Below are 13,144 nucleotides of genomic sequence, written 5' to 3' on the forward strand. Positions count from 1 at the left end.
TGCATGCCAAAGGCTGGGCGCGCTGAGCTCAGCGTGCTCAGATTTCGAGCAGCTCTCCGCAAGGCGCGGGAGCCCGGCCCTGGGCTCCAGCAACTTGTGGAGAGTTGCCTGTTCTGGGGGCTGGGGTCGGGGGAAGCTTGGGCTTCCCCCGCCCCAGCCCCGTGCCTGGGGGGGAAATAATTTTCCTCCCTTTATTTCCCCCCAAAAAAACTAGGTGCGCCTTATGGGACGGTGCGTCCTATAGGGCGAAAAATACGGTAAGTTTGTTTCTAAGGAGGAAAAGAATGTAGTGAGGGTGGGGGATCATGACTGCTAAATGGCTGGTGACTACTGTTGAGCAGTGATTATCAAGATGAATAGCAAATTTATACAATTTATAGTTAGCAAAAAAAAAAAAAAGACTATGCAAATAAAGGGAGATTAAACAACAAGAGAGAAATAAGCAATGACTTATTTCTAGGAATAGGGCACAGAGAAGGAAACAGCCCTTGTGTCGAAGTGCCTTTGGTGCTGAAATGAACAGAAAAGACTTTTAGTTGTGGAGCTTTGGATTAGGCAGCATAGATCAAGGCATATACCACTTGCCTTCCCTAGTGCACCGCAAGGAAAAGAGAGGGATTGTCACAGCCTGCAGCTTTAAAGGAAGGAAACTGAAAGAAGGAAATATAGTCTTTTCTTGTCTAGTTATAGAAAGGGTTGTAGAAAAATCCTAGTTTATGAGAAAGCATTTTATCATACCTGAACAATTTCGGAGGTAAGATGCTGAATCGCGTCTTGTCTAAAATTTTCTTTATTCTGTTTCTTCCACCAGACACAGTGTTTGCTTTTATTTTCTTGTTTCCTTTCTCGCGTGGAAACATCTGTTCCACATCTCCAGGAATATCTGGGATGGAATAGCGATTATTTTTCTTTTCTGCAATTTTTGGAATATGAGGAACTCCATTCTTCTCCTGCCCTATCCTGCTAAGCAGCTCTTTGAACACTGTAGAAAAGAAAGTCAAAATGTTACACATTCATTCACCCAGTATTTTTATTGTTTATTATTATTAGGATTGTGCTAAATCCTAAAAAGGAACATTTAAAAATGTGTTCCATTTTATCATAATTTTGCTTTTAAGGATCCAAATCTGCAGCAAATGGCCGAAATCCTAATGCATATATATTACCTTGAGAGAGCACAGCATAAGATGCACAAAAATGAAAGAGAATATTAGGATTCAAAACTCTATAGAAGCTTTGGTATGGGTCAAAGTCAGGTGTTTTTTTAAAAAAAAGTTGTTTTATTGGAAACATAAATTTTCAATAGAGAAATATTATTTTAGTAGAAAAATGAAGTGGAGAAAAGTCAAAAGAAAAGAAAAATGTGCTTGAAACTGCGGTACAATACATCATATGTTTACATAAGTAGTATGGTTATTCTAACAAGTATAAAATTATTAACAAGTTTTATAATTTTTATAAATGCATTCCTGATATCATTATATTTCTCCATACACAATATATGTCTAAAAGCTTTTAGACGTAGATGGGTGAATGTCAGTTTGAGGTATGTAAGATGTGTAACAAATCAATGAATATCCATCTCTAAGCTGAACCACCTGGGAGCCAGTCTGCATATGGTGCCATGCTAAAATCTAGGCCAATCTGAAGAAGAGCAAATATCCCCAGGTAAACCTGGTTTGTAATTCTGTTGACCACTAAGGCAGCCTATCATATTTAGACAGAATCTGACCTTAGTTCCTCTGCTCTTCACCCTTCCTTGTCTATTCCCCCGACTTAAGTAGCAAGGTTTGTTGCTGGTTTTGGTTGCTTCAACATAGTTTTCACAATGAATTCTCATACATGACAACAACATTTTATCCTAAAAGACTTTTCAATACAGCCCTAATCCAATATCTTTCTTCAAATATATTACTTATAACTAGTAATCAAATACTGGCCAGGATCCAAAGAGGTTTGGGAAAAAAGCAAAGGCTGAACTTTCCATTCTGATTTGCAGTCTCTTGCACCTCACAGAATGTGGCTCTAAAATATCCTCAACCTTCAGGGATGATGTTTCAAAGAGTGTGCGAGAATGTGATGCAAGAGATCCCTTGGATCCCAGCCATTATCTCCTAAAAATTATTTTAGTGTGAAAACCAGAGTAAGAGCAGACTACAGTAATATGAAAGATGTGGCTTAACTTATCTAAGACTCTATTGTGCATCTGAAGTTGCAGAGATAAGACTACATTTACCATATAATTTATAGTTCAAATGTTTTTTCCCCTGCTGCAAATGCAACAAGCAATTAAGTATTGATCGTTCACGTTTTTGCTTCTTGGACAGCTCAAGCTGCTAAAGCTGTTTTTTGCAGAGCCCTGCCCTTTTCTTTTCTTTTCTTTTCTTTTCTTTCCTTTCCTTTCCTTTCCTTTCCTTTCCTTTCCTTTCCTTTCCTTCTTTTTTTGCCACACGCCTAAAGCTGGATGCACTCAAGTTAAATGCATGTAAGTGGCAGGCTTACTGTATTTCTTAACCAGCACCTTCCTCCACCATCCCTTTGGTGTATAAAAGAAATTTAAAACTGGGTGGGTGGGGGCTTCAAAAGCAGCTTGGGAATGTAATGGGTGTGTATGCATGCAGTTCTTAGATTTTAAAGGAAATAACTTTCAAAAACCTCATGAACTCACTAAAACTTTCAAAGTAGTTCTTTGGCCAATGTCTCTAAGCGATATCATTTATATGGCTTATACAACGGTACTCACCAAAAATATTTGTTTTTACAGTGATGGAAAGATGAGTATTGTTTCTCAAGATTTCAGTGGCTTTTGCAAATGTAATATTCTCAAAGTTTTGCCCATTTACTTCCATTACCTTTAAAATAATGCAGGAAAAGAGAATTTTGTTATAAAGAAAGATGGAGTATTACCAACATGGAATCTTAATCCACTTTTTTTGAAATTCAGCTCAGTTCTAAAAATATGTTTTGAAACAACCTTATTTAATGCCTCAGAAGTTACAAAAGCAGCATTTTTACAAAACAACATGGCAGAAAGAATTGCTCCCCTGCTTAGACTGTTTACATATGTTTGTCTTTCACTTTCAAATGTTACATTTCCATTTGACTACCATAACTAATCCTGAGAATAATTTGTTTTTTCACAATATAAATTTCTCATCACGTTATGGAGGCAAAACTATTAATTTAGAAAACAGGTCAAACCATCATTAAACAAACCAAGGAACATGAGAGGGATGTGGTATGAAAAGTGTGGTTTTAGCCGAGATCTCTAAACCAGCCCAACACAACAAATATCTGAAGTCAATTTCTTTGGTTGAATATACTTCACTTAACCAAAGCAGATATATGACTGTAAATGAAACACCGGGTTTTACTTTACCTGATCACCGCGTTTAAGCCCAGCTTCTGCTGCTTTGCTTCCTGGTTCTACTGTCTCCACAAAAATACCAAAACATTTTTCACTTCCTCCAAGGAGGCTGAAGAAAAGTGGGGAGTCTCTAGAAGGCTTCTGCAATGTGATTTGTCTCCATTTTGCCTTGGCTGCACAGGCAATGTTTAGTAATCTGAGGTGCCCCTTCATTTTCTGTAAATTGTAAAACACATGAATATCTCCCATCTAGAATTAGGTGACACCAAATCATGTAATGGTAAAATTACACAGAACTACCTCACCACCTATTCACATCAACCCATTATTTGCCATAACAGTGCCATGAAACAGCATTATCTGTATTATCTCTATAATAAAAGGCCCTTTGAAAGAAATTTGCAGTGCTCAATTAAAACCTTCTACAAATGGTTGCAGCATTCGAGGAACTTCAGTAATAGTTGCAAGGCAGATATAAGAATTAAGATATATTAAGAAAAAGTTAAATTATGATAAAAGTGTGTATTCGCAATAAGTAATAGGAAATTGAAATAAGGAATAGATGGGAGGTCGGGTCTTTAGTGTTAAGACCAATTTATGTTTTATTGTTTGTTAAGAAAATTTGGTGTTTATTGTTATTCCTGTGTGTAATTCGGTATTTGTGTTTACTCTTTTTTTTTTCTTGCTGTATCCATAAAAATCTAATAAATATTTTTTTAAAAAAAAAACCTTCTACAAATGTTTTTGCTGTAGTAAGAGCTGCTCTTAAAAATGCATGATGCAGTACAAAACTCAATTTATTTAGGTTCCTACCGCATTTTCCAAGTTTTTTTCAAATTCTTCCAAAAAACGTGTCATGGCTGGATCTCCCTCAAAATCATTGAAATGGTTGTTCACCCACAATAGTACAACTCGGGTAACCTAAGAACAAGTACATATGTGAAGTTAATACAAGTTTTATTTGTAAGAGGAAATTAGGTTGCTATTCTTAATATAGTTTTGGCACTAGCAACTAGTCAAGTAGCTTTTGTACCAACTATATACCTTTCCACACTATGAGCCAATTTGTCTATGCTTTTATACATTTAAAAAATAAAATAAAATGACTATCTTTGTTACTATAGAGAACAGGCCTACAACTCAACACCTGGAGTACTATCTCTCTTCCATGGTTTTCTTATGAATCAGTATTTCAAAGTTGCTGCCCTTGCAAAATATTTGTCATTTGCAATGGCTGCTTCTATGAAACTTACACTAATAAAGCTAGAATTTCCATCTTCATTTTTTTGACAAAGTAGCCAATTGGGCTATAAAATTACTGCACAACTGGCAGTCTGTCAGATACCTTGTCAGTTTAAAACAAAAATGTTTTTCAAAGAGATCTATCCAAGTTCTCTAACCGCATAAAATGTTACTTCCTGTTCTGAGGGCAATGCCTTTATATGTGTAAACGTATAATGATACACAACTTCTGAGGTCATACTAATTATGACTATAATTTTGTTTAGCGATAATCATTTTACTTGGGATATCTCCTAGCTGAAAATTAAAACAGTGACTGGTTCATGGGTGTGAATTGAAATACCTAGGTATAAATATGAAGCAAGAATAAAAGTTCAAAATACAGCATAAATATCTGAATCATAAATGAGTTTATTTCTCACATGTTTTCCCCATCCCCCAGCTCTGGTATATGATGGCAGAGACTTTTATTAGGCAATAGAAACTTCTACCAACTGCAAGCCCAAAAATATTTAGGAATATTGCCTGTTCTCAGCATTCTCCGAATTTAAAACATTGTACATGCTTTATTATGGGGGACGCAGGTGGCGCTGTGGGTAAAAGCCTCAGCGCCTAGGGCTTGCCGATCGAAAGGTCGGCGGTTCGAATCCCTGCGGCGGGGTGCGCTCCCGTCGTTCGGTCCCAGCGCCTGCCAACCTAGCAGTTTGAAAGCACCCCCGGGTGCAAGTAGATAAATAGGGACCGCTTACAAGCGGGAAGGTAAACGGCGTTTCCGTGTGCGGCTCTGGTTCACCAGAGCAGCGATGTCACGCTGGCCACGTGACCCGGAAGTGTCTTCGGACAGCGCTGGCCCCCGGCCTCTTGAGTGAGATGGGCGCACAACCCTAGAGTCTGGCAAGACTGGCCCGTACGGGCAGGTGTACCTTTACCTTTACATGCTTTATTATTACTACAATTTTTATATAGTGAATACATTATTTTTCAGATGATTTCTAAGTCCTCTGTGTTTCACAGTACTGCAAGTCACCACACCAAGAAGTTCAGATAAGACTTCATAAAGAAGAGTGACCCACTGTGAGGCAGCTGTGAAGACGGCAAATTCTATGACATGGATCCTTAGGAATGGAACCAAAAATAAAACTGTCAATGTCACAATGCCATTACACAAATCTTTGTTGAGACCACATTTGGAATATTAGGTACAGTTCTGGCTGCCTCACCTCAAAAAGGATATTGTACAGTTAGGGCGGAAAGTTCAGAAATAGTTAACCAAAATGATCAAGGAGATGGGGCAGCTCCCTTATGGTTACAGCATTTGGGACTTCTTAAAATAGAAAAAAAGGCAAGCAAGAGGTAATACAATAGATGTTTATAAAATCATGCACAGCATGAAGAAAGTGGATAGAGAAGCTTTTCTCCCTCCACCATAACACCTGAACCTGAATGTTGAAAGATTCAGGGTATTGAACATAATTAAAATATGGAACTCACCCCCACGGGGGTGAGGCAGTAATAACCACCAACTTGGGGGCTTTAAAGAGGACTGGACAAATTCAAGGAGGAGGAGACTATCAATGGATACTAGCCATAAGAGCTATGCTCTGCATCTGAATGCCAGTTGTGTGGGCTTCACACAAGCATCCAGTTGGCCACTGTGAGAACTTGGTGCTGGCCTGGATAGGCCACCGACCTATCTTCCAGTACAAGAAAATTACCAGTCAGGGTTTGGTTATCTCTCATCTAGAAACTAACCTTGTCCCTGAGACTGTCTACTTGAAACCATTCCAACAGTTTATCCCCAACTTCCAGGGGGCTTGCCAAAAATGTTCTGTATGTTAAGAGAAAGTCTTCAATGTATGTTGGATCCACAATAGAATGTTCTTCTATTAAATGTGTAATCAGGCGTTCAGGTGTTGCCTTAAAAACAAGAGGTGACAGTTAATAAAATAATTCCACAAAAACAACATACCATTTTGTAATATCACCACCCAGCCATATTCATAAATCCAATTCCTAACTTTCATCCTAGACACACTTTTATTTTCATAATACTTCCTGCATACCAATACAGCATTACAACTTGGATCTATGTCTGTAAAGACTATATTGTTGAGTGATGTCTAATTGCCCAGAGGCATATTATTTCCACAATATATAGCCATTTGACTGCATAACAAGAGAACTTCGATGAAGATGAGAAACTAGATCACTTTGTTATGAAACTGAAAAATGCTATATAATAAAACAACTTCTTTGTAAGATTATGTTTTGATCACCTTAATGACAATGTGTCCTTTCCTGGTTCCACTACGGTCCAGCTCTCTGTGCTCTTTCACCATAACAATTTCTCCTTCTTCTTCAACCTTGTGTGTATTTTTTTCAACATGGTTCAGAATTCTCCAATAATCCTGCTGGGCTATACATACAAACTATCCAAAATAACAGAGGGGTATAAATACACAAGCAAACAGTTGTGTTTTTTTTTAATGCATCAGTCAAGCCTAGACACATATAACATAATTATGGCAAAATGTAATTAGAAATCAATCTGTTTCCATCTTGTTCAACCTCATAATTTATTTATTTTTGTAATACCTTCAGTGATTACTACAACTGATACATATAGATAAGAAGTCTAGATGAGAACTTGAATTCAAAAAGTAAAATTGTCCTGAGCCCGTTTCGGCAGACTTTGATATATAAGTAAGGAAAGCAGTAGTTCTTGTTTGCTGAATAACCTATGCTGTGAGCAAGAAAGCTGTAAGTGGTTACCATTAGCCAAAATTGCACTATTTTATTTCTGGGATGATTAATTAAATAGAATTTTTAATGAGAAAATGGAAGAATGTTTTACTATGAAGTTATCTTACCTGGCAGTCATCCACTTTGGTCCGAACTACACCATTCATATATTGCTTTTCCAGAGAGGGAGTAATTCCAAAACTATTTCCCATACAGAGACTTTCCGTTTTCCCATCTCGATGGCTGATTTCCACAGTGCCATTTAAAATAACATACCAAGAATCAAGCTAGAAAGAAAACCCAATAAAAGCATTTCAATTATCTTAAGCATCCAACTGTATCAACAATAAGCTAAACAGAAGGCTCACTGGATGCTTAGTATGCCTCTGCAACAGCAATATAACCATTGGGGTAACAATAAAAATGATTAATTTAGTAGTAATGTTAACAACCGGTACCCATCTTCCATGACCAGATCAGGAAGAAACACAGAGATGAATGAGATATTCGGACAGAAATCCTTAATTAGGATTGTCATTCTAATGCAAGATTCAGGATGTGGTATTGTTGCTTGAGTTCAAAACATTCATCAGGTGCATTTGAGAAACTATGGCTTGGTTCGCGTGGCACATCTTAGTTACAAACTCATGGCCAGTGAGAAGAAAACTTAACCATGAGCCCAGATCCAAATCATTGTGATCCAGGAATAAAAAAGTCCAGGGAGGAACAAAACAGCTGCAATCACCTCTCTGGGAGCCCACGTTTGCAAAGTTTCACTAAGCCATAGTTTGTGTTACCATGATGTACAAACCAGGCCTATATCTAAGGGATAGAAACATGGTTTGACATTTGAAATAAGCAAGCAGTAGGTCATAAAAAACCCCTGTGAAATGTTTTTGGAGCTTTTGATAATATGCACTGACACTGGGGAGTTATGCACTGCTACATATGCTGTAAAACTGAAAACATTTCACCCTTATCTGCATGGTAAAAATATATATATTATAGGTGTTTGATGATCACATAGCAACATGATCACGGCATGCATTATTCAGTACTTACTTCTTGCCCATCATTAAGAATGATGGCTCCTGCTTGTTCTACAACTTCAAATATCATCACTGAGCAGAGTTCTCTCCTTACAGACATAGTCATGTTTGCAAATGCTGGAAGCTGGTGCATGAATTCCAGTAATTGTTCTATAAGAACAAAAATAAATATATGTGAGAAACAAAGCAAGTCAACATTTACTTAGGTTTCACTACTATGCAGGTTGGTAGTATTTAATATATCAAAAATGGATTTCAATCTGTATTTGTGTCACTCATCAATTTATGTTAGTTAATAAGAGTGGTTACAATGAGTTGGAATCAAAGAGGACCTTGAGCATGCAAAGGCATCTTCTACTCAAAAATGGGACTTTTGAATGAGAAAAAGTGAAACTTATTATGAAAGCAGAAGCATGAGAACTGCTATAGAGCTATTTTAGCATTATGCAAACTCTTGTGAAAGACTTTGCAAAACTATGCCAGCAACTATTGTTCTATTACTCATAGTTATTTGGATCCAACCCCATGTTAATAGTACACAAGGAGGAAAGTAAGAAATACCAGTCCAGTGTTAGAATGGCCCAATCTGCACACTTGGAAGTGCAGCAAGATGCTTGGGTCCTATATGCTTAGGAATTGATAACATTTAGTGGGTGGTTGCTTCCCCTGCCTATACATTCACACACAATCTATATATTTTATGCAATATATGAGGTTAGCTATAGATAAAGACAAAGGGAATGTGTGTAAATAGATACCGTATTTTTCTTCCTATAGGACGCACTTTCCCCCCTCCAAAAATGAAGGGGAAATGTGCGTGCGTCCTATGGGGTGAATGCAGGTTTTCGCTGAAGCCTGGAGAGCGAAGGGGATCGGTGTGCACCGACCCCTCTCACTCTCCAGGCTTCAGGAAGCTATCCGCTAGCCGTGGGAGACGCAGCTCTCCGACGGCTAGCGGAGAGCTTGCCTGCACCCAGAAGCTTGGGGTGCGCTGAGCTCAGCACGCCCCAAGCTTCGGGCTTCGCACAGCGCTCCGCTAGCCATGGGAGAGCCGCGTGAAGTCACACAGCTCTCCGACGGCTAGCGGAGAGCTTGCCTGCACCCAGAAGCTTGGGGTGCGCTGAGCTCAGCACGCCCCAAGCTTCGGGCTTCGCGCAGCACTCCACTAGCTGTGGGAGAGCTGCGCAAATTCGCGCAGCTCTCCCACGGCTTGCGGATAGCAGCCTGTTCTGGGGTTGGGTTCGGGGGAAGCTCGGGCTTCCCCCCGCCCCAGCCCCGCACCTGGGGGGGAAATAATTTTTTTTTCTTTATTTCCCCCCAAAAAAACCTCGGTGCGTCCTATGGGCTGGTGCGTCCTATGAGGCGAAAAATACGGTAAGTGAGACCTGCAACAAAATGTTGCATTGTGAATTGCTTCAGTTCAGAGTTTTAGCCAGACAGACACGCTCTCTTCAAGGATTCTCAGTTCCATTCTCTCCCTCTCCAAATGTCAACCAAAACGGCTGGGGCTCTTTTGTGGGAGGGGGTCATTCTTTTGTTTTGTTTTGAAATGTACCTCTGCAAACCTTAGGGTTCTCCCAAGCCTGCTACTATCTCTCTCATATATGTCAATGGTGCCACTTTGGCTACATAAGGATTGGCATGTGTCTGTAAAATACGCTACTATATCAGTTTGTCATTAACTTTCAAATTACTAGATTATTAGGGATAATCTGTTGAAACTATGTAGAAGTACTTTCTTTCTTTTTACGTCTCACCAATGTCATCATCTGTTTTGTCAGCAGGTTCCTTTTCAAGGCATTCCCGTACAACATCTCTCCCCAGCAGTGGATCTGAAGTTCTGTCAATGTCTTCATCTTCTTCTTCATCGTCTTCAGAATCAACTGGTGCTTCTGGGAGACCAGTTAGATCTACATCTCCCATCTCACTTTCGGTAGCCTGTACATAAAATCAATGCAAGTTCTTTAAGTGGCTGAAAATTAAGCACATAAATTTTGACACAAATCCACTTTGTTCTGGTAATATCAACTACCAGCCAAATGAACAGCCTGGAAGAGCTCTGTGGATAGCCTCCAGCTGCCCTGTGGGCAAACAAGTTATACTCATCACTAATGGACCCTTGTGATTTTGGGGGGGAATGGGATTGGTGATAATCAGTAGAGCAGGACTAGAATATTCCACTTGCATAGGTATTTGTGAAATCCAAATTCCATCAATAACAAACACAGAAATTAACAGATTTTCAGGACCATAAAGCTGGTGCTGTCTGCAGCAGAAAGTAAGTCAGAACAAAACTGACAAGTTCTACCCTATAACCAATTTAACATAAACAATAATATTATATCCTAAAGGGAAAAATTGTTACGATGGCTAAAAGAGTGATTGTACATTTAAACAGAATGATTTAAGCATTTATTATCTGCAACTAGGCCATGTCATATGATGCCGGTAGATTTAAACTCAAGCTAGGCAAGGTCAACTAACCTCAGCAGATCCAGCTTGTTCTCTAAAAGGTTCAGAGTTTCTTTGAATATGTGGGGAACATAAAACTCAGCCCTTCAAGAGACTCTCAACAGTCCATCAAAGCAGCAGCTCATTTGATTCCTATATGGCTAACATATATAGATAACTCCTGGCAAGTAAGGTCAAGTGGCAGTTTAAAAATAGAAAGATTTAGCATTTGTACAATCTAGCACTTTGTACGATGCAGCAGCATTTCCTTTGACAAATGGTTTTGTCAAGCAGAATCACCGTTTATAGCTTGTATTTTTAAAATAATATTGTAATAAAAGTACAATTTAACTTATGGAACACTAAATCAGAAATAGTAAAAGCAACCAAAAGTTGAAAGGTAAATTCAGGTAACATTAAAGATCATCTGAACAAGGTCTCTGTCAGCCCACTAGCCCCTCTTCAAAACTTGGCATCTCTTCTTACTTTGGAAAAGCCTCTATTTTCCCTCTGGAACTATTGCAAGATGGTCTTGCAAAAAGCCTCAAGAAAAGGACCTCCTTCTGATGGCACCACACCAGAAGAAGAAGAGTGGATTGGTAGGGTAAAAAGAGGGCTTTTTCCAACTCCATGGAGACACACACACAGTGAGAGAGCACTGCTGAATATGAACTTGCATTTTTGGTGTTTCTCTGTGTCTGTTTCTGCATCTGTCAGAATGTATAGTGCGTGTGAGGGTCTGTATGTGTGTTCTGGAGAGTATGTATGTATGTTTACACAGCAAAACATGTGTTTGCCACTTTGACCACAGCCATCACCAATATGCAGCCCCCAGGAGGTTGGCCAATTTTCAGCATGCTCATCCGCTGAGGGTGTGGGGAGCTACTCAAGGTCTAGATGAACAAACCATGTGGGTTGCGTGGGGGAAAGGGTTTAGTTCACTGCCAAGCATGGCCTTCGTGAAGGACAGTCAACATTTCTGAGAGAAGGAACTCAACTCATGATTTCTGTACATCTAGATCAGTTGTAGCGAACTTCTGGCCCATGGGCCTAATTAGTTAAAGCTGCATTCAATATATCTGCAGAGATAGCTCTGTCAGCACAAATATTTCTGCTTGCCCAAGGAAACCATCACCCCCTCTCCTCTGCATGATGTCCTGACTCTCCAAAGCAGATTTGGGGATGGTGCAGGGAAACACTGGGTAGGGGGAAGAGAGGGAGGAAGTTGTGTTATGCTAGTGATAATTTCTTATACTGGCTTCTAGCAGACCCACAATGAATAAGACCCACAGAATTTATTTTAATTACTTAGGTAGTTTATTAACCTCTTGAACAAAGAGGTCTTCTCCAATTTGGCCCCATTAGGCTCCCCCATTTGGCCCACTTGGCTGCTTATTCCAAGCCATGCCCACCAGTCCATCATATGACATCAGGAACAAGACAAGTAAAGACATAATTTCAAACTGTGCTGAATTCAAGCCACAACTGCAAAGGAATATTACCCTGCCACACCACTTTCAGGAGTGATAGAACAAAATACCCTTGGGAGCTCCTGTTTGCTCTCATGTGTATCTGACCACTTTCAAAAGCTGCTGACTAAGCACACTGAACTTCAAATTTCTCTACAGATATAGTTTAAAGTTTAAGTAATCTGATGGTCTACAGCAGATTGGCTACTTCTGGATTCAACTGTACAGCTGGATCTAATTCCCCATCCCTGATCTATATATTAAAGGAATAGTCTCTTCTTCAGGGAAAGAAGAAACATTCAGAAAATATAAATGGATATTCAGGGATCCAGTCTTAGAGCATCAGTAGTATTGAACCAAAGAAGATGGAGGCAACTGAGAGATCACTTGGAGTCCCAAGTACAATATTTATTTTAATATCTGTGGGAGAAGATACACAAAGAAATCTATTTACACCTATTTACACCACATCCTCTTTCAGTGTTCCACGAAACTTACATATTTTCATCTAGTAATTTCATGATAGATAATTTTGATGCAGAAAAAATGATCAAAGGATCAGAGTCTCAAATTCACACAAAGCAGTAGCTGCAGTGATCAGCATGGACAGAACAAATACTGTATTTGTCCCATTAGCTATGATGAAATCCAGTTGCAGATCAATTTTGTTAACATATGGTTATAGGGCAAATGCCCTAAGCAATTTAAAGAGGGCAAATAAATATGGAAACAAATGTGCTTACTACATGACAACAGAAAGAGATTCAGTTACATGATTATCAACCTATACAGCAGATAGAAAGCAATAAAAACATTCCAGTTCT

The 13,144-nt window shown here is 39.1% G+C and overlaps 1 protein-coding gene across 8 annotated transcripts in view; it reads right to left on the minus strand.

Moving 5' to 3' along the window:
* The window catches only part of RAPGEF6 (Rap guanine nucleotide exchange factor 6), a 139,235-nt gene that overhangs the window by 46,515 nt on the left and 79,576 nt on the right, over window positions 1-13,144 (minus strand). For all 8 annotated transcript variants that reach the window (XM_081185477.1, XM_081185473.1, XM_081185474.1 and 5 more), the window contains 9 exons: window positions 10,158-10,338; window positions 8,414-8,550; window positions 7,480-7,638; window positions 6,886-7,038; window positions 6,362-6,526; window positions 4,181-4,288; window positions 3,380-3,583; window positions 2,744-2,852; window positions 739-982 (listed from right to left, as the gene is read on the minus strand). In XM_081185477.1, the coding sequence (XP_081041603.1) occupies window positions 739-982; window positions 2,744-2,852; window positions 3,380-3,583; window positions 4,181-4,288; window positions 6,362-6,526; window positions 6,886-7,038; window positions 7,480-7,638; window positions 8,414-8,550; window positions 10,158-10,338 (1,460 nt within the window). The remainder of the gene's footprint in view (window positions 1-738; window positions 983-2,743; window positions 2,853-3,379; window positions 3,584-4,180; window positions 4,289-6,361; window positions 6,527-6,885; window positions 7,039-7,479; window positions 7,639-8,413; window positions 8,551-10,157; window positions 10,339-13,144) is intronic.

The sequence above is a fragment of the Podarcis bocagei genome (assembly GCF_964188305.1).
Source record: "Podarcis bocagei genome assembly, chromosome: 2".
Taxonomy (NCBI): domain Eukaryota; kingdom Metazoa; phylum Chordata; class Lepidosauria; order Squamata; family Lacertidae; genus Podarcis; species Podarcis bocagei.